The 24221-nt window shown below is 44.0% G+C and overlaps 1 protein-coding gene and 1 long non-coding RNA gene across 9 annotated transcripts in view; one reads left to right on the top strand and one right to left on the bottom strand.

The window, feature by feature from the left end:
• Nucleotides 1–24221, top strand: part of SLC39A13 (solute carrier family 39 member 13) — a 126370-nt gene that overhangs the window by 97641 nt on the left and 4508 nt on the right. Inside the window, exons 1-8 of one of the 8 annotated variants that reach the window (XM_086893994.1) lie at nucleotides 6206–6770; nucleotides 7549–7804; nucleotides 14349–14648; nucleotides 15088–15201; nucleotides 16825–16943; nucleotides 18179–18322; nucleotides 23334–23423; nucleotides 23960–24010. In XM_086893994.1, the coding sequence (XP_086750120.1) occupies nucleotides 14381–14648; nucleotides 15088–15201; nucleotides 16825–16943; nucleotides 18179–18322; nucleotides 23334–23423; nucleotides 23960–24010 (786 nt within the window). In that variant the 5' untranslated portion in view covers nucleotides 6206–6770; nucleotides 7549–7804; nucleotides 14349–14380. Of the gene's footprint in view, nucleotides 1–6205; nucleotides 6771–7543; nucleotides 7805–8484; nucleotides 8586–8613; nucleotides 8702–10521; nucleotides 10818–13046; nucleotides 13147–14348; nucleotides 14649–15087; nucleotides 15202–16824; nucleotides 16944–18178; nucleotides 18323–23333; nucleotides 23424–23959; nucleotides 24011–24221 lie in introns of those variants that run through there. The other 7 variants (XM_086893990.1, XM_086893992.1, XM_086893989.1 and 4 more) reach the window with 7 other exon arrangements.
• LOC147652556 (uncharacterized) lies at nucleotides 880–8458 on the bottom strand. Its single transcript, XR_015288274.1, has 3 exons — nucleotides 8316–8458; nucleotides 7286–7406; nucleotides 880–5563 (listed from the first exon to the last, which is right to left on the bottom strand). It is a non-coding gene; the product is annotated as an uncharacterized LOC147652556 (long non-coding RNA).

The following is a 24221-nucleotide window of genomic DNA, read 5'->3' as shown; positions in this document are numbered from 1 at the left end:
CACTATGAAAAGTCAGCTGAAACTGTGCTACAGACCTTAAAATCCATGCAAATCCAAGAAAAAAAAGTCCAGTGAAGGACTTCCTCTCTCTGTCCTTGCTGCCACTCACCCTTTATCAGTTATGGAGGATAAATCACCCACTTGGTCTTGAATATGCCCTACATTTAATGGAAATACAATGGCAAAAGTGGTGTCAACTTTAGTTAGCATAGGCTAACGATTTTAAAGGGATTGTAGTTCAACAGCCAGTGATATTTCAGCACAGTTCTATAAACATTTGGTGGTATAACAGGATATTTTCTGAACAGAATTGGGATGGATATGTTTGAAACTATGAAATACATAAAGCACATGATAGGGAAGTTTATGCAGAGTTTTATGTTCTGTTTGTAACTAGACACAGTAATGACTATGCAAGTATTTTTAATTTTGTCCCATTTTAGTGTGTTATGAGCCAAACAATGGCAGCTGAATTGAGCAAGAAAGATTTCATTTGTTGTTAAAAAGAAATTTTTCACATGACCTAAATCATGCAGTGTCGTGGTTTTAAACCAGTAACTAAATGTAAGTCAGGAGCATATTTTTTGATTTATCTTTTTTCTCTTCAGTAAACTCTTCTATAGGTTCTGTCATTCACATTTTGCACTTGATTTCCAGCCAGGTTATAATCTATTTTCTTGCACAGGTATAATTTCAGCCAAATTTTGTTCTCACTTACTTCTATAATAATAGCAACAATAACAATTTTGTAATGCCTTAAAAGTCAATGATTTGTGTTGGCTACATTATGTCATAATTCCAGGCTTATTTGTTATTTTGAATTCATTATGCATTTTGATAATCTTAGGGTGAGTCATAGTTAGTGGGGAAGACTCAGTAAATGAAGAACTGAAATTTTTATTGCTTTTCCATATTTTCTTTTTGTATGTACAATACAAAAGTATTTTTGAGAGAGAGTACAATTTGTCTGTTTGTTAGTTGGTTGGAAAATAAGAATTTGGAAGAGAGCAGCAGAGGAATAGGATTCTGCTGAAATAAATTACAGTTTTCTTTTAATTTGTGAATTAAATTCATTAATTTGTGAATTTCCCCAGATTTTTCTAACTGATGTAGTTTTAAATTGAATTTCTGCAAGAGATCAATAGGTATTTTATTCTAGTAAATTTTTTATACAGTAGAAGTCTGGAAGTTTCCCCTGGATACTCTGGCAAACCTATGTAGGGCCTATGTATTAGTTTAAAGCAGGAAAGTTAAATCTCACTGGGTTATGAAAATATCACTTTGATAAGTATCTACACATAAAACTTTTAAATGCTTATGACTTTATACACAGAAAGTTTTGATCATTGAAAAATTTTGCTAATGAGCTCTCCCTTTCCTTGTGTTTTGCCAGGCCTCTCAGACTTCCCCTTTGACATAATTTACTCTTGTTCCCTGTGTGTTTTTAATGTTGTCATAATTTGTCTCTGGTCACCAGTGTCTCCTTCTGCCTCTTTCTTGTCTTTTTTTATGTCCTTCTTGTGTCTTTCTATGATGTCTAAAGCTAGCAATTCATCCTGTTCCTTGCACCTCTTTCCAGACACAGCATTGTTTTCTCTCCTCAGCACCATGCTTTGTTGGGAACTCCATTACAGTGCTGAAAAGGCAAACCATAGTTCAGCTCCATCTACAGGTTTGTGAAAAAGCCTGTTGCAACTAAGCACCCTAACAAAATATTTCTGCAGTCCTCCCTCTATTCGGGAGGTCAGCTTTTCAAATGTGCAGTGGCTGATTTGAAAAACTCCCTTGGGTCTCTGGCCTTCTAGGCAAATCTCTTAGAAACTGGGACCAAATGGCTTTGCATGGTGAGCTGTCCACACAGTGTCTGCTCAGCGAGGATATCTTTTCACAGGCCAGAATCAAATCTTGGTTGTGTCTGTACATGGATTTTATTTGACCCCAAAGGAGAACTCAGAGTGCTTTATGTCAAGTGCCAGTGCAGGAGGAGCTAGGACAAAAATCAGTGACTCCATTTTGACACAGGCAGGAAACAATGAGAGGGAGGGGACCTTGTTTCTACAACATAAATAACATTTTTGTGACTCCCCTATCATGATTCAGCAGCTCTGATGTCAATTTACAGTAACAAAGGAGATGGGAGATGGTCTATGTGGGAAGGAGTGTCGACAAAAGCATCTTGTACAACTTCCTCTGGGCTCCTCAGCTGTGTTATCAGGGGTGGGCAGCTGTGTAGGACAAGCCCAGCATTAGGGGAGCAAAGCCCCAGACTGCTGAGAAGAGGCCTGTGGTAATAGCAAGAAATGAGGGTGGTAGATAAGCTTTCAAACTCAGGATCTGTGATCTTTGTGGGGCCACTGGCTCTGCCAACCAGAAGATGTATTTCCACAGTGTAAGTAAATGCCTGACCTGGGAAAAAAACAGTGTTCAGAGCATATTCATTTCTGATAGTGCAAAATTTGTGACACTCAGAAACGTGGGATGAACCTAAAAATGTCATGGCTGATTAAAACATTGTCAGAACCTTGCAATATTAATTTGGGGTTCTTATTTTTGTGTTCAGATTGTTTTCAATTTTGTCTGTTTTATGTTTCAAAATTTTTCAAGCTGTCTAATTAAAAACTTCTGAAACAAAGAGACACTGTGATTCCACGGGACCTCTTGCTTTGCCAAGAGTTTTGGCTTCTGAGATGAAATACAAAACACTTAATATGAAGTTGTGGGGTGAAAAGGAATTTGGCAGTACTGTCACAACTTTTCTCAGCTGTCTTTATCACTATTGTATCTGATACTACCTCTGTCCAACTAAGATCAGTTTTTTACAGACCTAATCTTTGAGATACTATTCCTGCATCCAAATTTCCTCCACTAAGGCTTAGAGTTGGACTCTATACAATCTTTCTTGCCCCAAGCTGCTTGTTTCCTTCTTCTACTAGACCTGTTGACTCTCTGCTAAATTTGCTCATGCTGGCACATTTCTATCCTTGATCATAGCAGAGATCAGGAAACCATCACCGTGTACATCTTGATGTTGCATGTGAATTTTCTATTTAACCAAAACATCAAGTTTCCTCAGATTACTGGTAACATGCTGTTGTGAATGTTAGTTGTAATTCAGTGACAATTCCCTCTGCTACTCTTCTGAATTCTCCTCCATAATGTCTGCCACTAAGTTACAGTTTTGCCTGTGACACTCCCACTATTACTCCAGTCCTGGGCTTCTGTGTCAACTAGAAAAGAAAAAAAAGGGCTTCCCCCACCTACTTGGAGTACCTCAGATGAACTTAGCTATCAATTGCACTTTTTTTAGTGCAATAGCTTTATACAACTTCTGTCACCTTAGACAAACAGAAATGGAAAAACCCTGATCTCAGAGTTTTCTTCCGTCTTTGAGAACTTATTTCATAATGCAGGATGCCAGACTGAAACACAGCAGGAGATGTCCTCCGTGGTCTTTTTACAGAGCTATTTGTATCAACCTACTGAGTAGCTCTGTGTTTTACCCAAACAGACATGGCATAGATTCATCAAGACTCTGGAAGCAGACTGTAAAACTCTGACCTATACACTGTTGTGACTTCCTCATTAAAAGAAAACTGGACTAGGCTGCAATAACTGCACTTAAATTTTGCATGGTCGAGGCTAATAATGGATCCTCTTGAATTTAAGAAGCTGGAAAATTTAATTTTGTCTCTGCTGGCTCGAGGTAGGCATTGTTTGGAACCATAGCAGTAACTTCAGAGAGTACTTTTGCACTCCATCAACCTCTTCATTACAGAGGCCTGATATTTAAGCTTCCTTTCCCTTCACACCATGCCTTACAACTACTACTCTTACAGCTCTGCCAAGTGATGGCTCCTCCACTTACAGGGTCGGTAGCTCTGTACAGTGTGAAGCCTACAGTAATCAAGGTGAGTGACAGCACAGGCCTCACTACTCGCAGTAGCTGAGAGTGTGAATCTTGGCACCAGTATTCAGAATATGGCCCTCGCTAGGGAGGGATGTAGATCTCACTCTCTGCAGAGAATGGAAGTGGGAATGTTGGTTATGAAGTATATGTATGCCTGCAGCACTGATACTGAAACATACATACAGAACTGTCCTCTGCCAGTTGAAGGGCAGGAACCAGAGATTTCTCTGCCCTAGAGACACAAAGTTGTGCTAGGTTACAGAAATCAGGTTTTTCATTACTGAGCACTGAAAAACATAAGGAAACCTTCTTTTGTGGTCAGAAGACAGCATTAACTACATTTAGATCTAAGACTAAGACAATTGTGTATCAAACACAAAACACAGAGCCAGCTTGGTAGGGTAATATTGTGACCTCGCTATTTAAGTCTGAAACTCCAGTGAGGAACAAACACATGCTGGTCTTCTGCTAGAGGTTTAGATTCTGCTAGACCTTCCAGCACTGTTTGTTTTTCATGGTTGCACAGATTTCCCTTCCATGTCTTGCTTACACTTGTTAAGATGAGGTAAATCAGCATGATTCTCCATTCTAACCTTCGTAAATCCTCTATTGTTTATCTGCCACATTTTTCTCATCTGCCACATTTTTCTCATCTGCCACATTTCACTCATCTGCCCTAACTTGCTCTCCAGCCTTCTCTTTCCCAGACCAGGCCCATCTTTTTTCTTCCTCCAGAATGACGCTGAATTCTGCTCAGACTAAACAGCACTGACCAGGCAGTTCCATTATTCCTTACAAACACTAGTAAAGTGCTAGTCAGACTGAGCTCACAGCTGGAAGTTGTGTGTCTTTGCATGGAGTAAAGGCATAAAAGGAGTCACTAGGGATAGTGGACAAACTTGAGATGCACACAGAGTTAATATCTGATAGAAATACTGAGCTTTACATCTGAAAACTCAAATTCAAAAATAATATGATGAGTAAGACTAAAATTCCCTGTTCTGAGCTTCCATGGGGGCAGCTCCCCTCCCCACCCCCCTTCAGGGCTCTGCAGTCACTTCTCCTTTTCTGGCGTGCCTTGCAGAAATGTCTCCTGGGATGAGTCAGAGCAAGACTTCCAGGCAACAGTGTTACTGCCTTTGGCCTCACCAAACAGGGGGCAAAAATGCCTTTGGTGGGTCCTCACGGCTCCTTTCACATACTTTGAGGGCTCCCTCTGATTCATTTGCCCCTTGATACTGGTTTTTTTCTGAATCAGAGGATCATAGAAAACATTAGGTTGACAAGGATCTCTGAGAGGTCATTTCGTCCAGTCTCCTGCTCGAAGCTTCACAGTCCGTTTGCTCAAGGTCAGGGCCAGCTGAACTGATGAAAATCTCCACAGGAACCTTGGACATCTCTTCCAGTGCCTGATCACCTTTATTGGGAAATTTAAAAATCTTTCTGCGCTGTCTACATTTATGGTCTGCCCCTGTTTCTCAGCTTGCCTGTGCCCTCTGTCAGTGCTTCACATCGAGTCCTCCACATGAAGGCCTTCCAGAGATGTTTTGATGTGATCTCTCCAGAGATTTTGCTGGGGCTCTGGTACCTTTTTTGGGCAGTAAGTGCAGTTTCAGGGCACGGCTCATGCCCCGCCCTTTTACAAAAGTGAGCTTGCTGTAACACAAGAAAAAGTATGAAAAAATATGTTTTAGAAAGTCCTGGGGATAGAGTACAGAGAACACTATTAGTTGCGAGGAGACATGAATTTACTAAAACTCTGACCCCTTTATTAGCAAGTTTTGTGGTGCAAATTCAGCTGCCAGTTTTCTGGGGAAGACCAGAAGCCCTGCGGTGACCAGGGAGCAGGGCCCCCGTCCTTCAGCCAGAGCAGCAGCTTGCCAGGTTTTTTGAGACACTCGAGGCTGTCTGGCTAAAGGAAAGCCTCCCACGGCTCCGGAGTTACCGGGGAAAGGTGACACCATCGCTGAGCTCGGGTTGTTCGAGTTCTGCCGGCCCAACACGACGCGTTCGAGGGGACAGGCCGGGGGAGGCCTCACGCCTCACGCCCGCCCGGGCACTGCCGGGCCCGGACCCCGCCCAGCCTCCAACTGCGGCGCCAGGCAGGTGCCATGAGCTCCCCGCCGCGTTCCGCTGCCGCACACAGGCCTAGCTGCCCGTGTCCGACACACGGGCTCTCAGCCACCAGGCCACACCCGCTTCCCTGCGGGCGGGATTCCCCGTTCCCCCCCGAGGACGCTCCGGGCCCGGCCGCGGCTCCCGGCGGCGCCGTTCGGCGGGCGGGCAGCGCCGCCGCGCGGGAACCCCGCGCCACTGCAGCCCCGTGCCCGGAGCGCTCCCGGGCCGGGCATGCAGCCCGCGCCGCTCGGCCACCGGCCGCCACAGCCACAGTAACTGATTCTCCGCCTCCCCTTCTGTATTTATTAACGTTAGGGGGTTTTTCCCAGCCGAAATATTGTAAACGGATTTTTCATATGGGTGACCCAGCCAATAATATACTCCTTTATCAATTGAAGTAGAACTTTAAAAGATAACAACAACAACAACAATAATAATAGTAATGTAGCATTTGTCATTAATTGACTAATACTTTTGAGTGACTTAATTTTTCAATGTATGTACCGTGCTCCACTGCAATCTCTTGCCTTTTGTGGATGCACAGCACGCCAGCCTTTGGGGGCTGTGCATCAGGTGTACCCCACGTCTCTGCCCTCATGGGTGCCTCTGAACTAGAATGGGTTTACTTTTTTTGTTTTTAACTCTCCTCTGGAAAGCTCCTCCAGTTCCATCATTGTCCCAGTCCTGTGAGATCGATAGAAGAGCACAAAGGTTGTAAATAAGGGTGAGCATTGGAGGCACTCAGGTAAGGAGATTAGGGAGGCAAGAGCATCAGTTACAAGTCAAAGAGAGCTGAATACACAGTGACTGTTTTGCCAGTCTACCTTTAAAAGTGATCAGTTTTTTAACCCTCAGCTGGGTAAATAATTCAGTGAAGAATACAAAAATCTTAAAGTCATTTTCAGATAACCCATATTGAACTGATTATGTGGCTTGGGGGAGGCAGGAGAAGGCCCCAGATCCCTGATTTTTCTGTATGAATCTCTAGACTATCACTGAAAATTTCATTGCACAGCCACCAACTGTATAAAAGCTCTATTTGATGAACAGCAGCTGACACCTGATGACATGAGGTACAGAGCGAACATTTAATCCAGAATTCTTCCTGTGTTGACTTACAGCAGGATGTCATAAAAACTAAGAGCCTTGGAGTGACTTCCAGCATTGCTGGAATCAAAAGCAAAGTCCCACTCATTTCACTGAGACCATGGTACCCCTACTGATTCCAACAGTTGAAATTCTCGGTGTGGCTTGGTTTACCTGAGGGGTTGCCTGTTGCAGCTGTGATAATCACAGCTATGATCCATCAGCACAGGGAACTGTGTCACTGGAGCAAGGCTCCGGAAGGCTGAGGATAGCTATTTAAGCAGTAGGAAGGCAGCTGTGGGACACAAAAAACATAAATTGTATCATTTGAGAGCAAAATACTTAAAAGTTTGCTTTCAGAATTTGGCCTTCTATATAAACGTTCTGCTTGTAACTAAGAAAGATATAACTTATCTTTAATTGCATTTGCAGCACAGCAGCCTGGATGACTGCGCTGCTGTTGCATGAATGCAGAAAGAGCAGCTGAACCATTGCAGGCGACTGCGGCTGACTTAATTCCTAGCTCCTGCTCCAGGGCATGACATTGGTATGATGTAATGAGACTCGGGTGAAACCGTAGCGAGAAGCACCAACATCAGCACTGCCTTCTTGGGAAATAGGATTCATTCCGAAAACTGGAGCGAGAATCGAGTTCTGCGTCTCAGGGAAAATGGTAGGAGATGGAACTTAAAGGTACATCAGTGCATTTTGGAAAGTATTGAAAACGATAGCTTGGATTGTATGAAGATAAATCTTTATTCTCTTCTGACCTAGTTTCCTAAGCACACGCAGTTTCTGCAAATCTCTGCAAGAACCGCGGGTAACCTTCACCACTAACAGGACACCAGTGCTTAAGGAGCTCTGATGTTTCACAAGTTATCGTGAGAGAGGCAATGAACGTGTGAGGAGGAAGCCAAGTTTGCTTAAAAGTCACTCTATCTTTCAAAAGCATTTCGAGGCTCAGTCCTCAGCCACACTTTCTTCTGCTCTAACAACTTCCAGAAATTCTGCTCAAACCCCGGTTTCACACTGTGCTTGTCTCTTCCCATCTGTAGCCCAAAGAATTTATAATCCATTTAGGGAGATTAAAAAAATAAGGGGAAAAAAAAAAATCTCAGCCAGTATGTTCCAGAAGTCGGTGTGTCGCACAGCACGCGCGTTTGTGCCCCCGCAGCCCCCCTCGGGGCTGTGTACAAACACACACCTCGGAGCCGCGAGGGGCTGTTTCCCCGGCTCTGTGTGCCCGCGGGCAGCCCCGCTCCCGCCCCGCCTGGACGCGGCGGCCGGAAGCGCAGCACGGCGGCGGCGGCGGCGGCGGGTGCCCGGCGGGGCGGCGGCGCTGGAGCCGAGGAGGCCGGGACCGACGTGGCCGGCCGGGGGAGGCGGAGCCGAGGGGCCGCCGGGCGGGGCAGGCCCGCGCCGAGCCGCGGCTGGATGGCAGCGGCGGCCCGGGGCACGGCGGCGGTGGCGCACGGTAACTGCGGCCGGCGGCCCGGGGGCGCAGCCGGGGGCGGGGGTCACCGGGCCGCTGCTGCGCTGCGAGGGGGGCCGGGGGCGGCAGCGCAGCTCATCCCCGGGCGGCGGGACGGGGTGAGCGGGGCCGGGCAGCGCCACACGCAGCGGAGCCGAGTCCGGTTCTAGGGGAGTCCGGCCGGGCCGAGCGAGGGACAACTTCGGGAAAGACGCGGCGGGGAGCGGCTGGCGGTGCCGCTGCTGCCGGCAGCCGTGCCCCGGCCCGGCGGGACCGTGGGCTGCGCGCCACCCTCTCCGGGGCCGCGGCTGTCCCTGGGCTCCCGGGGCCGCGGCTGTCCCTGGGCTCCCGGGGCCGCGGCTGTCCCTGGGCTCCCGGGGCCGCGGCCCCCCTCGCAGCCCGCCTTTGCCGCAGCTCGCCGGGGGCGCGGAGCCGGGCGGCTGCCGCTGCGGGCGTGCCCGGGGCTGCGAGCGCAGTCCCCGCGGGACGCAGCCGAGAAAGTTTTGGAAGTCCCTCCTCCGGCAGACGGTGCCGCGAGAAGGTCTCGGCGCGGGGGCTGCCCCGCGGGACGCGCGGAGCGGGGGGGCCGGCTGTGCACAGGGACCCCGGGCGGCGCGTAGTGTGCTGCTCCAGAAAGGTGCGTGAGCAGCCTTCATTACTAATCCCCCCCGCGGCAAACGTGTCTCGCTTTGCATCGCTCAGCGTTCCCCTAATGGAAAACCCTTGCTGTCTGTCCCGGCCGCCGCGGTGTCAGAGACAATGACAGGAGCGGGCCCGCCGCGTTAATCGCCTGCGGGGACAGCGGGGCCGGAGCCCGGCGAGGGCAGCGGGAGAGGGGCGGTCTGCCCGGCCTGTGCTTCGGGCTGCCACGGAGAGTGGGCTGGGAGGAGAGACATCCCACCCAGCCCAGAGGGAATGAACGGCACTGCCTGGTCCTCAGACTTCCCTCTCATCCTAGGGATGAAAGGATGCAGGATGGGGAAGGAGTCGCAGTCTCCCAAACTTCGTTAGCGTTCAGTCTGTTTCAAATGCCTTTCTTGCCAGCTCGTAGGTTTCCCCCGGGTCTGTAATCTGTTCTGATCTGCGACCCCATTGTTTGTAACCCTGTGCACCCCTAGCTTGTAGCACACGCTGTCATTTGCAGAAATGTGAGTCTGTGCAGAGTGGTTTTTTATGAGAGGGATGGGGCAAAAGGGAAGGGTCCCACCAGAGCAGTGCATTCCTCAGAGATAGCCAGTGATTCAGAGAGAAGGGAATGCTCAGGGAGTACTGGAGACCTTTTGTGCTTCTGCCGAGGTCAGGGTTTCCAGGAGGAATTCAAAACTCTCCACAGGGCTAATGGAGGGAGGTGGTTCATGCTGAGTTTTTTGGCTGCAAATTATGCTTCCTCCCTGGAAAATAACTTTTTTTCCATTCCATGCAGTACTCTTTCAACTGTAAGACCAGGCAACTGGCTTCCAGGGAAAACACTTGTAAAAAAAGCCTTTTATTTTATTTTTTTTCCTTTCAACAACATCTAAAACGTTATTATGTGGCAATGAGCAATTGCACCGAGAGAAGAAATTCTGTGGTCTGAGAAGGCAGAATGTCTAGGAAGAGAGTAATAGATAGAAGCATGGTCATCAGGTCAATATTTCATTTTCTCTTTTCCGGTAGGTTTTTGCTTTGGAATTTTAATTTTGTCTATGTTTTCTCAGTCCCTGCCTGCTACAGAGGTGCTCAGTGAGCACTGTGAGGTAAGGGAAGCACTGGGAGCCTCATGCATCTCCTGGCTTGGTGTGCAGCTTCCTCTGCTCAGGAGTGTGTAAATGGCAAATTCTCATTTATTTGTTCTCTCTGGCTGGGAAAGCCTAATGGTTATTCCAGGCCTGAGGCTGTTGCAGGAGGAACTGAGCAGACCTGAGTCCTGAAAGCTCAGAGATGTGGAGCTCTGGAGAGTGCCGTTAGTGGTCATGGTCACCAGGTTGTGAATTGAACACAGCTGGGAGCTGTGATGCCAGACGGAAAATTGTCAAAACTGATAAGTGAACGACCTGCTGGCTATTTTTCTCCCGGAGTTTCGTGCTCTTAAGTATGTGATAAACCCTTCTTGAGAAAACAGATCTCTAAACCTGGTTATGCCTCTGCCTCGTGAGCACAGATGTCTCTGAGAACCTGCAGTGCTTTCTCTAGAAATTTCTCAAGACATTCTCTGACTGGGTTCCTAAAAACAGATGCTGTTGTCTAAAATTAAGGGTAGGCAGAGACTTCCTCCATCCTTTGCAACTGTTCTGACAGGGTATTATTTTCCTCTTGAGCAGTTTTTTCCTATGACTGTGTCTTCACTGCTTATTTTCTTCCTCTTAAATATTTGTCATAGGAGCAACCAATTTGAATGTTTGAATTATTTTTTTTATTTTTTTTTTAGCAAGTGGTTATGATGTGTTAGGAATAAGGAAATGCTGGGAATATGCCCTAAACAATTAGCTGGACACAAAAAGCAGTTCTGGTGTGTCCTGGACAATACACCGAGTTTCTCATAGATGTTTTATAAACATGAGGAATTTATTGCATGAGATAGGAGGTTGTTCCTGAGGCATGTTGTAATGATGGTCTGGCTGCACAGGAGTAAAGAAATGTACTGATTTTTCCTCATGTGGGTAATAGCAGAATAAAGACCTGTGGGCCACAGAAAGTTGACCAACACTAATGTGAGTTAGGGGAATCAGTTTCCTACACCTTTTTACCCATTTGTTTTCCACCACCATCCCCTTTTTGAGGAACCTGATCCCTTTTTGTGGCTGGAAGAGCAACATGAAGCCAAGTATGCAGACCTTTTTCGGAGTTCTGGACATGCCCTTTGTCTTGTGTGCTAGTGTGTCTTAGTCTCTAAGACCCTTTCAGGTGTCCCCTGGGACTTTTGTGGGTTGTGAGTGTGGAGAATGAAATTCAAGAAATCGACCCGTTGAAATAATTGCAGTGTTTACTTTTCCAGATTGATTTTCAAAAGCTGTGACAATGTTACACAAGAGATGTGTTCTGCTTCCCATCATTGCTGAGCTATGTGTGTCTGTTGCTTCTTCATAGGCATGTATAGTTGTATAAATTCTGATTTATTTTCAGTGTGTTCCTCACAAAATTCTCAGTCATTTTATAGGTCTAATCCTATCATAAAGAATGAGGACATTTATCAGGCCCACTCTAGAGGTGGATGGGGTGTAGGCCTGAAGGACTTAAAAGAAGGGATCTAATCTTTGTAATGAAATGGTATCTGCATCAGCTGTTTCTTTTTTCTCAAAATTAAAAAAAAACAAAAACATAACCAAACCAAAAACACCCCAACAAAAAACAGTGCTGGAGATTCTGCATCCTAGGTAACCTGTTTCAGTATATCCCCACTTCGGCACTATGTATATTTGTTTCTTCATATTCAGGCTAAATCTTGTTTACTGTCTGAACTGATATGGAGAAAGAGTTGGGCACTTTCCCTTTTTCTTGTGACTTTTAATGTATGCAGGCTGTTCTGTTCCTTTGGTGTTATCTTTTTAAGACTAAACACACCCAGGTCCTTCAGTCCTTTTTCCAGGTCATGCTCTCTACACTCTAGTTTTTGTTTCTTTCCACTTCAGTGTCTCAGATTTTTGCATGTGTTTTATGAGGAAGAATATGTGGGGCTGGATGTGGTCTGTTGGCTACAGTGGCACTACTACTTTGTGCCAGGATGACATTTACCCTTTTTGTAGCAACATAAGCCTGCTGGTTTGGAATTAATTTTTCAATCAGTGTGTGCTTTTTTCTTTGTAGTGTGTTGGAATTAGTGTTTGGTCATTTCCATTTGATTCCACACCTGCCTCCCCTGCCTTTAGTGTACTGTTTTGTACTGCTCTTTACTGAGATTGGTTTGATAGTAGGTTATAGGTAGGTGTGGGGTTCCTGCAGCCAGATATAAACACTGTGATTAGATGTCCCAAAATCCTGAGCTGGTTTGAACTTGTTGTATTGAGGGATTTTTTTGTTGTTGTAAGAGAAAAGTGATAGCATTAGCAGTCCTTGCTCAACAAGCCAAGCCAGTGTCTTCACTGACTCCTTCCTGCATCCCTGCTCCTGATGTTCCTGGTCATTGTGCTTGGAGATTGGTGTTCTCCTTCGGAGAAGCCATGGGACCCTGTCCCTTAATTTCTTTCTGATTGCTTTTGATTGCAGCTTGGCTTTCCTCCTGCAGTGTTTTTGTTCAGGGACTGAAATTGGCATGGGGCCATGAGTTAAAAGTAGATTTTCCTGCTTGTTTCTTCTGATAGAGTCTGGTGTGAGCATGGAGAGGTGATGCTTCCTGAAGGAGGGGGGGACAAGGGGCAACACCACCCTTTTAATCTACAGTCTTAGATTGGCTCCAACACCCTGAATTTTGTCTTGATAATTTCAGGTCCCCTTCTACCTTGCTGATACTTAATGCTTTGATATCTTTATCAATTTCTTATCTTATAGGTAACTACAAACTGATCATTTAATTTGATCAAGAGTCCTTCAGAGGATTGAGGTTACTGGTGTGTAACTTCTCCCACCTTTTTTTTTTCCTTTTATAAAGGTAGGTGAGGCATGATGCTTCTCCAGCCTTCTTATAGCCTTCCCATACTCCTGTAAATTTTCAAAGATGGTCACTGATGCTTCAGAGATTAAATTGGTTTCTTACATGCTTTCAGGTGAATGCTGTTATTACCTCTCAAGTGCTGTTTTGTGAACATTTGTTAGGTCTATCTCTTTCTAACCCACCCTTTTCTTCCATTTCCAAATTAATTTTGCTTGCCACATTTCACTTTTTCTTTTGGAATATAAGGAACATTTGTACTTCAGCTTTTATATAATTTGCTTTCCTTCCCTCTCTGTCAATGAGTGTAATTATCTTTATTTTTCTCTTCTAACATGCCCTCTTCTCCAGTCTTCTTGTGACTGCAGAGTTCTTATTAACAGCTGTGCTGATTTTGACCAAGAGACCATCTAATCTAGTATACTTCTACAAAAGGATAAAAACAGGACAAGTAGATATGGTATTTTTCAAGTACACTTCTGTTCTCCAGCTCCTCTCATATCAGGGAATTTCCTGAGTCTAATACAAGCTTTAATCATTTAACCATTAACAATCAATAGATTTGGCTTTCTAGTATTTATCCTGTCTTTGGATGAGTGCATGTAAGATTTTTCATCTTTTTTGGAGAAGTGCTACCACACAAGTTACCTGCTGATGAAGGGTCATATTTGTTTGTTTTGAAGCTGACCCTCACTGGCCCCATGTGGATGGGTGTCTGCACTTGTGTCTGACGAGATGGTGAATAATCTACCCTGTTCCCCATCTTTTCACCACTCATGAGTTTACAGGGCCTCTGTTATGTTGCCTGTCTTGCATCTTAATTTGTTTCAGGGGTGCTGTTCCACAGCAAAGAGAAGATTTACCTGGTAGTATCTCTGGTCAATACCTTTTGCTGAAGCCTTGGGACACTGAAGGGCAAGAACAAGGGTACTTGGAGTCCTTGTCCAGCCCATCTGAAGGGAAATAGTGAAAGCCTGATGCTTTCCCATGATGTCTCAGTTTCATACACCCATTGATAAACAGCCTCTCTGGCCTTTAGCGCTGTGTTGAAATCAAGAAGAGTTTCAGGTGTTCCTCATGGGTATTCATACCTGTGCTAAAACACTGAAGGGAGGGCTTGCTGTCTCCAAGGCTTTTCCTCTGGGATGGTGGAGCAGAGGGTTGAACATGTTTTCAGGACTGCTTTCCCCTTCTCTTTTCAGAGATTGGCCAGCCCGGCTGAGACCACTTAGCAATGACAAAACAAAAACTCCTGCTTGATGGGACACTCTCCTTGTTCCTGATCGCGGCCTGTGAAGCTCAGCAGCTCCCGAGGGGTCATGTTGCAGCTAGTTCTGGTTCTCTGTGTGACACGGAGGCAGAGTCTTGGGGCCACCTGTTCAGCAGCGAGCGGCTGGATGCTTGGATCTGTTCTCTCATCGGTTCCTTCATGGTGGGGCTGAGTGGGGTCTTCCCCTTGCTGGTGATCCCCCTTGAGACAGGAGCTGCGCTGCGGTCAGAAGGTAAACCTGCCAACTGCATTGGCCTTCTGAAGCCAGATGTCCTGGGATGTGACAGCAGCACAGTGGTGAACAGGACCTAGTCACAGAAATGTTCTCTAAAATAGAAAGTCTGTTTTCAGTGCTTTAATCCATACCTTTGAACTTGAAATGGAGTCCTTTGACAAATGTAAGCCCTGGATGGAGCTTGTACTGAACAGAATACTGTTTTTTACCCTGCTTGGTTCAGGACCCTCCCACACACTATTGTCCCAGCCAAATGGTGCAAGGGCTTTTTCTTGTACTCCATTTGGCTTGTGCTCTCTACTTCGAAAGCTTGCTTTCCAGATGCTTCCAGTTTGGGTTTCTTTGTGCAAAATCTCAGCTGGAGGTGTTTTAGTTCCTGGCTGAGTAGTGATAAGATTTTTGCTTCTTGTTTCTTCTTTTTGTTTTTTTTTTTTAGCTGGGTCACGCCGTTTGAAGCAGTTGTTGAGTTTTGCCATTGGTGGACTGCTGGGAAATGTGTTTCTCCACCTGCTTCCTGAAGCCTGGGCCTACACATGCAGTGCAACAACAGGTATGAGAGCCTTATGTGCCTGGAAGCAGCTTGTGCTGTGCCTGTTTTGAATCTGTTCTGCCTTGAAAAGCCCAAGCTCTAGTCTGGGTCTGCCCAGAAACTGGTCTAGGCTGGTATCCTTTTTCAAGTAATATATAAAAGCAGATGCTGAGGGAAGGATGTGAGACTGAAAGACCACACACTTAGTACTACATCTTTGTACTTAGGAGTCCTCCAGACTTTGAAATTAGAAGCTTTCTCAGTTGGTCATGGTTTCTCTATGGTTAGTTACTTGGAATGGTTTTCTTGTCTATTAACTTTTCTTATCATGTCTTGGACTCATGTAAATATCTGTTGATTTTCCTTTGGTCCCTTCTGTAAGGGAAGGGAAAGCTTCTTTAATGTGGTGGGAAGTTATGAATGTGTATGTGGTCTGGTACATGAACATGTTCATCATCTCGGTTAGGGATCAGGTGCACCTTTTTTACAAATCTGTCCCTATAATAGTGTTATTCCTAGAACCTCTTTTTTGACACTAACTGGGGCCCCTCTGTTGGATGCTTTTGATTTATGGGTGCTCATGTGTTGCAGACTTTGCTCCATGAGAAGTCATGGAATGTTGTCTATAGAGCCACAATTGAGATTGGGGCAGGGGAAGAAAAAGGAAATGGAGTGACAGAAACTTGTGTTTGCCAGCAAATTAAACACTGAGTTGGTATAGACCTTGTGGTATCAGTGTGGTTCGTTAATCCCTCAAATAGCCAGGGTTGCTGAAACCTATAATGTTTGTATCTCTCTGCTTCAGCAAACTGATATCATGAAAAGCAATTGCTGCTGCATCCCACCTTTTGAGAAACCAAAAAGTAGTTTACTGCTGAAAATGTGAGAGAGGGAAGACAATGCCCTGGGTTTCCCAGACTTCCTTGCACCTATGTCTTGGGGTTTCAAATCTTCCAGGCCTTTAGTCCTCTTTTTCCTCACAGCTCTAGGACTGTCAGCAGAACCTGCTGTACTTTTTTTTCACCCTTTCTACAGTGGGTCCCAAATTACTCTGTCTTCCTGCTCAAGCTTGTTTGCTTCTGCCAGACTGTCCTGAAGCATAAAGGTTTCCTTGACCCATGTAAGTCCTGTTACAGAGTCTTTCTGTTCTTCCAGTGCAATGCAATTTCCATTTCTGCAGTGAGGCTGGATTATTATCTCACCCAAGCTTGGCTGTAATTGAAAAGAAAGTTTATAGCTTTGGGCATAATAACTTGCTGAGGTGTGGCAGAAAGGGGAAGGTGAGTTTGTAACTCCACAAGCAGATTTCATGTCAGGGCTTGTTCTTCAGTAGGTACAGCTGCTGGATTTTAGTTGATGTAATATTCACTTGCCTCTGGAGCTCAGGGAAATTCCCAGTGTTGTCAGGAAATATTCTGTGTTGAGCTGATGTGGAAGAAAGGTTGGTGGCTCTCGCTCTGAGTGTCTCAAGATGATGGTATCTCTTAGATCAAGAATGAGCAAGTTAAACTAATCTGTTTGGAGATGTGTTTACTCCTTCTACCTTGCAGGGAGTTTTTCCGCTGTCATTTATTTTTTGTCTTGGAACTGCATGAAAAACTACCTACTTAATAGAAACATGAAGATTTCTCTTTGGTCCTTCAGGAGAAGGGCAGAGCTTTCAGCAGCAGAAGCTTCTTGGTCTCTGGGTGATCATTGGTTTCCTGACCTTCCTGGTGCTAGAGAAGATCTTCCTAGAGAAAGAGGAGGAGTATCCTGGTGTGGTAAGTTAGCAGCCTGAGGGGAGGGAGTGCTCTTATATTTGAAGCTCTGTACTAAATACCTCATCTGCCTTATCTGACAGCATCAGGCAATTATCCTGTAGCTGTGAGTACCTTGTCATTGCCCTTTGGGAGTTTTTTGCCACTTTTTTGCCACTGGTCAGTAGGAGCAGGTTTCAGGCTTTTGTTTTGTGGTTTTAACTGAGATTTCTCACTTCTGGTTTGGTTTTGTTCTTCATGAGGTAAGTGTAACAGAGGGCTCCTGTTTTGTGGGGACTGGGAGCTGGAGCACTCTGCAAATAAGGTTTTTGCTCAAGTAAGCTTTGAGGGGTGGCAGCTTGCTGATGCATGTTCCACTGACCCATTGTGACTCATTCTCTTTCTGGGATCTCAGTCAGGACAAAGGCCAGTCTTCTTGAAGGTGTCTTGGTTATGTCCTGGACCAGATACTTGTTTGGGTTACTTTGTGTGGGTAAGGGGTTTATGATTGGCCAGGTAATCCTAAATTCAAAGGAGTCACCCAGCTGCAAAGGGGTGACATAGATGAGGTAGCAGAAGATAATTCCAAGACAGAGGAGAACACCTAGTCTTCAGACATCTCACAACTCCTAGTTGCAGCTCCTTTAGACTGTTCAGTTCTTGCTGTGCTATGACTTTTGAGAGGTGAAACTGAAGGTCAGGACTACATAAGAGCAATTAGGTGTTAACTTTGACTCAGTGTGAGACTTTAAAGGAACTTCATCTTCTCACTTAGAGGGAGGCTGAAATGCTAGATAAATATTTTGTTGTTTGGAAGATGATGATCCCAGCTATAGAATAATTCTGTAGACTTGGTTATGCTGATGCACTGGGGAGAGCAAGACTCCTTTCCCCCATCTCCAGCCCAGATGGAGTTGTATTTCTCTGGGCAGCAGCTGCTAACAGGAGGGGAAGGCTCAGTCCCTTATCTTTCTAGTGGAATCTATCTCATGCCAAGGGATTGTGACACAAATTCCTCCTCTTTCTGTTTCTCTTGAGGATTGGGAAGTCTTAGCTCTTGTTGTCTTTCAGGGCAGATGTCACAATGCTCTCTGAATCGATCTCATTTCTGGCTGTTACTACTAAACTGGGGTGTCAAAGCTTCTGAGTCACATTGTAAGGACAAAAGGATTAAGGGTGAAGCTTGGATTTCTGATCCTGATTCATGCTCATTCATCACTGAAAAAAACTCAGTGGCAGGTTTGTTTCCCCTAATTTAGGACTGTGATTCCAAAGCACCGTCTGGAAAGATTCCCAATGGAAGTGGCTGTCCCCTGCCGAAGGGGTCCTCTCAGTCCCAAAGAGCACGAGCTCAGTGTAATGGCTCCTCTCTCCAGTCTGGTCCAAAAAACAACAGAATCAAGGTAAGAGACACACAAACTCTCCTTCACTTTTTAGTCAGGAATTGTCTGTGGAAAGAATGTGCTTGAGTGGGGAACTCAGCATTTGAGTTGTGCTTTATTTTGCTCTCTCGAAGTGTGTCCTGGTCACAGCAGAGAGGAAATAGCTAACGTGGAGAAAATCTACACTACAGCTTATGTGGAAGAGGCTAAGTTAATAATATAAAGGCATAAGTCTTATGTGTGTTTTGGCTGAATTCTGATACCAAAATACAGAATTTCATGTTTTGTTACTCTATATTTTATAGTCAATATTTCTTTATTTGCTTAATTTTTTGCACCATGATTTCTCTGTTCTCTACAGCCTGCATTGTACTGATTCTGAGCTGCACTTTTCCTTTTAAGGCACCTTTTGGAAGTGTTTTGACACCTTTAGGAAATGTGTTGAAGCTACCCAGTGTAGAATTTAAAAGTTCAGTTTCTCAGATTATCAGTTTACCTGCTGCCAAAAAGGACTTCTTGTCCACTTCTGTCCCCAAACCTGTATTTCCCATCACTTCCTTTGCACTGGGTCTCATCTGACCTCACAGTGAGCCTATTCAGGGAGCTAAACAGGCAAAGGATTTGCTTGTCTACACCCACACACCCACCTCCCACCCCCCGGTCTATTTCTCTCCTAACTTAACTTCTTGAATCAGCTTGGCATGCAGACAGGCTGCCTGTAGTGCTGGGATAAGGGAGATCAGCTCATAGGCTCATAGGCTCTGGAGGTGGAGGAGGAAGAGCCCTGCACCATTGGAAAGTGGATAACCTTTACATTGGCTTGGCTTTCTGTTCAATGTTACTATCTTTGTACTTTGGAAAACCCTTTTCTGGGTGAACTTACAAGTGAGAGAGTAAACAACTGCTTTGGTGAAGGAAGACCTGCAATTTGAGTTTGAAAGCCCATAAAAATGTGCAAGATTGTATGAGTGCAACTATGGACAGAAAGTGAACTAGCCTAAAACTGCATATGTGGTCAGACAGAGGCTCTTCAGTCTTTCTATTTTAAATCTGTTTTGCTGTAACTTTATAGCTCTTCCTACAGAACATGAAAGTTATGCTGAGGTCACTGAGTATTTTTGACATCTGTCACATTCATGTAATTTGTACATAACGCTGCACTAACTGCAAGGTGCCACGTGGATGGTTCTAGAGGTGGTAGTAGTGAAGACACCAATATTGACTGGGTTATGAAACATTGTGCCCTAATTTTGGAAGGGTGTATATAAGGAGCTATAGACTACTGATTTCAAGTAGAAATGAAACACTGATAGGTGATACAATTGCTCAGGACATGGTCCTAATAGAAAAAATAATAATGTAATTAATGTTAATTTATATGATTTTATGTAAGATAAATTCTTATCAGCGAGTCATTTTTCCTGCCTTTTATTCAGGCATTAAATAGTTTAATAAAGGCCATGACAAATGTACATAAAACATAACTTTCTCCCCCATTCTAATCAACTTTGCTAATATTAGCTGTATTAAAAATCTGTTATTCTATGTTATCAAAAGGGACTGGTTTAATGCAGCCCCCCTCAAATCTGTTCACTGGTGGGTTATGATTTTTCTAAGTCATTATTTATAAAAACAGTATTTCTTCACATTTGCAGGTACTGTGTTACATAAATGGCACATTGTGACTGCATGAAGTCAGCGATAGCAGCTAAACTGAGCAACTTAATCAAAAGTGCTGAATTTTTAACAGGTTTTGATACATGCAATTATGAGGAATAGATTAAGAAGGACCACAGATCATATTTACAAGATAGGGATAGTTTCTAGTAGGTCAGTGCCTTGGAAAAACATAAGAGGATTGCAGTATGAAATTGTCTGAACACGTTCTTCCCCCATGATGCTACTGCCAGGAGGATGGATGAGTAGGAAATAGTATGTAAGAGGAGAGGTGAGAATTCTTCTTTCTGCATAGCAGTAGTGGAACAACTATCTGATTTTTTCCAGTAGAGCCATTCCAAATATCCAAAATACTACTGATAATTTGTAAAGGAGCCTGGAATGAGATAAAACAATATTTTAAGTTTGCAGTACATGATAAGAGTCTTTCTTTGGTTTAGCTCTGTAGTCATGATAGATCGAGGGTGACCTAGAGTATACAAATACCCATGTTTGAGGAATGACTAAATTTGAATAGTTACAGCTATAGCAAACAGTAGCAGACTAGGACACAGAGACAACTCTCTAACTGAGGGAAACTTGCCAATGGACCAACTTGCCTTAGAGACAGCAGATTTTTTATCACTTGTGAGCTGTAAACTGTGGTTTAAGCTGCTCTCTACAGAGTACATGATATCTTAAGAAACAATGAACTTTATGTACAAATTAAATTAAATTCTTTCAGTTGTGTTATGTGGAAGGCTTCGACAACCATGGAGAGCCTTTCTACCTTTAAAATCCTAACACATCTGTTCAGTTTTACAGATGGTTGTCAGTATGCATGAATTAGAAACCAAAGACTTAATGGGTATAGTTTTAACTTTCTACCTTCTGATCTTATAATCTGAATATTTTAATAGTCTTCCCGGTAGGGTGGAAATTATCAAACCTACCAAGATACTCCTGCGTTGTTAGCCTGTTTCCTTAGGCAACAACATAAGCAGTCATTCCATCTGTCTGTCCATCTGTTCTGCCCTTCATTTTCAATAACTTTTGAACCCATAATTAATTTTCCTTGAGTTCAAGAGAGGATAGGAGTCTTGAGGTTGATCAGATTTCTGCAAGTTCCATAAAAATCAGTGTGGCAGTAGAGGAGGAATGCAAAGGGATGCCCTGTTGAAAGCAGCAGTTGGAACTCAGGTGCCGTGTGCTGCCTGGCAGATGCTCCTGGCTGCAGCTGGCCCGGCCTGCTGGGGACAGGGATGCCACACCATGTGTGCTGGGCAGGGCACCTGCAGGGAAGTGGTGCTGCTGGGAGTGAACAGAGTAGGTACTGGCGAAGGAAAGAGTGAAATCCATAGCATGGCAGATGTTTTTGGTTCTTCTATTCCCTCCGAAACCCCTATTTTTCAGCAAACAAAAAGGGAAAGATACTATTTAAATGAACAAAGTCATTCTTCAGGACTTAATGATTAGTAAGTTGTAGTGAGTTGACTGTTGTCCACATATGTATTAGAACTTCTGCTTTTTAGCTGCTGCTAGAATTTGTCCTAGCTTGAAAATGTCAGGTGGGAGATCTCCTTTGCATGCAAACATAGATCAGTTCTGTCCCTCATTGCAGCTTTTATTCCCTCAACAAGTGAAAACATTGTGTACAGTACTTTTGCCTTGCTTATTCTTTCTTTCCCCCTGTGGCACATGGGGTCCTGGTTGATTTGTGGAAGTCTGTTTTATTACACAGTGACATTAATTCTGAAGCATGAACATAAACACTTCATCTGGCTGTGCTCTTTATGTGCAATGAGAAAATCCTATTAGGGATTCGCAGAATGTAAATGTCAGAGGCTCATAACTGTCAAATCAACCCAATTTATTTCTGAGCACTCCAAAGCTTTGCTTCTTTCAGTGACAGCTTTTGCCCAAGCCACTGACAACAAAAAGTCATAATGTTTTAATCATGAAGTCTATTTTTTCCCTATACGGTGGTATGGGAAAGCATTTTTGTGTAAAACTTCTCCGAATAATTATTATTATCCTGTCGGTAAAACACCATCACGTAAATAAAACAACATGAAAAGGAGAATTTTAGTCTTGGGTCTGCCTGCATGCATCTGTTTGTGTTTCCTTTCTTACAAAAACATGCAGGGATCTTTTCCATTCATTGTGGAGATGTTACTTAGATATTATTACTTAAAAGTAGGTTAGGTTCTGCTGAATCCTTAATTTTCATATTTAATCGTCAATGCACTTTAAAAAATTAGATAGAAACAATGAGGAACACAGGACCAAAAAGAGCTAATGAAGTCCATCAGCACTTGTGGTTGTCCAGCTGAACTTTGGCACCTGATGCTGTGGTGAAGAGGTTAATGCTTCATGGTTTCCAGTCTCTCCACTCACTGGATACTGCCCTGTATGTGGAGTTCTTGCAGTCCAGAGACAGACTGATGATATATGGGATAACACCTGGTGTGATAATAGACTGAAGTGCCCTATAGTGAACTGTAGTATCTCAGGACCAACATGCAGTAGTTTTTGTTAAATCTGATGGAAAAAAAAGCCCAAAACCTGTGAGCTAAAGAGCTGGAGTGGTTCCCTCCAGTAAAATTAGTTTAGGTTAAATACTCAGATTTTGTCAGGAGATGACCCTAGTTAGAATGTTAGAGAATTTTAATATGGAGATGGACTTCTGAGGAAGGCAGCTGCTTTATGCTTATAATTTTAAGAAATGTGTTTATCTGCAAATGCTGATACATGCTATCCAGCCTTCTAGTAGGTGTTTTTTTGGTGACTGTCATCACTATCTTCTCTTTTGATTCTTTGTTAAGGGAAAGCAAACCCACAAGCACGAACTTTTTTGGTACAATGTTTGAAGATTTATTTAGTTATAGAAAGTAATTCCAGCAGCATTTGTTCTGTTGCATTGTTTTTGCCAGCTTTTGAAGAGGAGATATTTAACAGTTGGATATTAAAGTACATGACTTGAAAACAAGATCAAGTCATATTTGAATCCAGTCACCTGTGTAAATTAGTCAGTGTTACCTAAAATTGCTTTGACTTAGAATTAAATATATTCTTGCATTTTGACTTTCTTATTTTTCTTTTATTTTTCTGTTTTTAGAGCTCTTCATCATTTGCATACAGTATTTTTTCTAATCTCAGACAATACTTGCTTACCCTAAAACTTAGTTTACTCTAAAACCAAAAATGACATTTAATTTGTACTCAAGCACTGATACAGTTTAAGATTTTCAGCAGAAGCATCGTGCTTTGTCCTTTCCCATCTGATTGTGACTGCATAACCCATGTGTAAGCCATGTGCTTGCTTTTATCTTCTTACATCTCTTCCTTTATCAGGGGCTCTTCCTTCTCTTTGCAGATTAGTGGGTACCTCAATCTGCTGGCCAACACCATTGATAACTTCACCCATGGCCTGGCAGTAGCAGCCAGCTTCCTGGTTAGCAGAAAGGTAAGGTTTCTGTCCCCAGCTGTGTACTGAAACGGAGAGGCCTTGTCTCAAGTGTGAAACCGCTAAAAATGTAAAGGAGTTCCTTCCTATTTGCTGGAATTTTCTGAGAAAATACAGGCTACAGTATTTCATCCCTATGATGAAATACAGTATCCATCCCTATGATGCAGAGCTTCTTTGAATTTGGGACATGTTAGTCATTTGTACTGGCATTAGGGGATGGATTAGCTCATCTACCCTCATCTACTCAGAAGGCAGTCCAGAAATAACATGATGAGGATGGTCACCTCAGAAACTGGGACACAGACAAGGCAGAGATGTTTAGTGCATTTTTCTTTGGTCTTCAACACTGGTGATGGGCTATGGCATCCCCATTGCCCTGAGCTGGAGCACCATGACTGTGAGAATGAACTCACAGTCAACCCTGCACTCATGGGGTCTACTGCTCCAGCTGGATCCCTGTAAATGTATGGGACATGAAGGGATTCATCTAAGAAAACTAGGATTGTTTCCTAATTGCTTTCTCTCTGCTGCAGGTTGGGTTCCTAACCACAATGGCCATTCTCCTGCATGAAATCCCACATGAGGTGAGAGGGCTTTGTATCCTGCCATCACAAGGGGGATTACAATGTGCTTCCTCTACTAAGGGGATGTCTGGGTCTGGTTAACATTTTCTTGTCTTCTTGAAAGCTGTTCCCTCTGGGGAGACTGACAACATTGAAAACCAGGAACAGTCTTGAAGCACTGGCCTTGTTGTGAATGATCTTTGTGACTGAGAATTTAGTATTCAAGTTTATT

Source organism: Cyanistes caeruleus, chromosome 6, assembly GCF_971803275.1.
Source record: "Cyanistes caeruleus chromosome 6, bCyaCae1.hap1.1, whole genome shotgun sequence".
NCBI lineage: Eukaryota > Metazoa > Chordata > Aves > Passeriformes > Paridae > Cyanistes > Cyanistes caeruleus.
The sequence above is the reverse complement of the archived record's forward strand: the minus strand, read 5'-3'. Positions and strand labels throughout refer to the sequence as shown.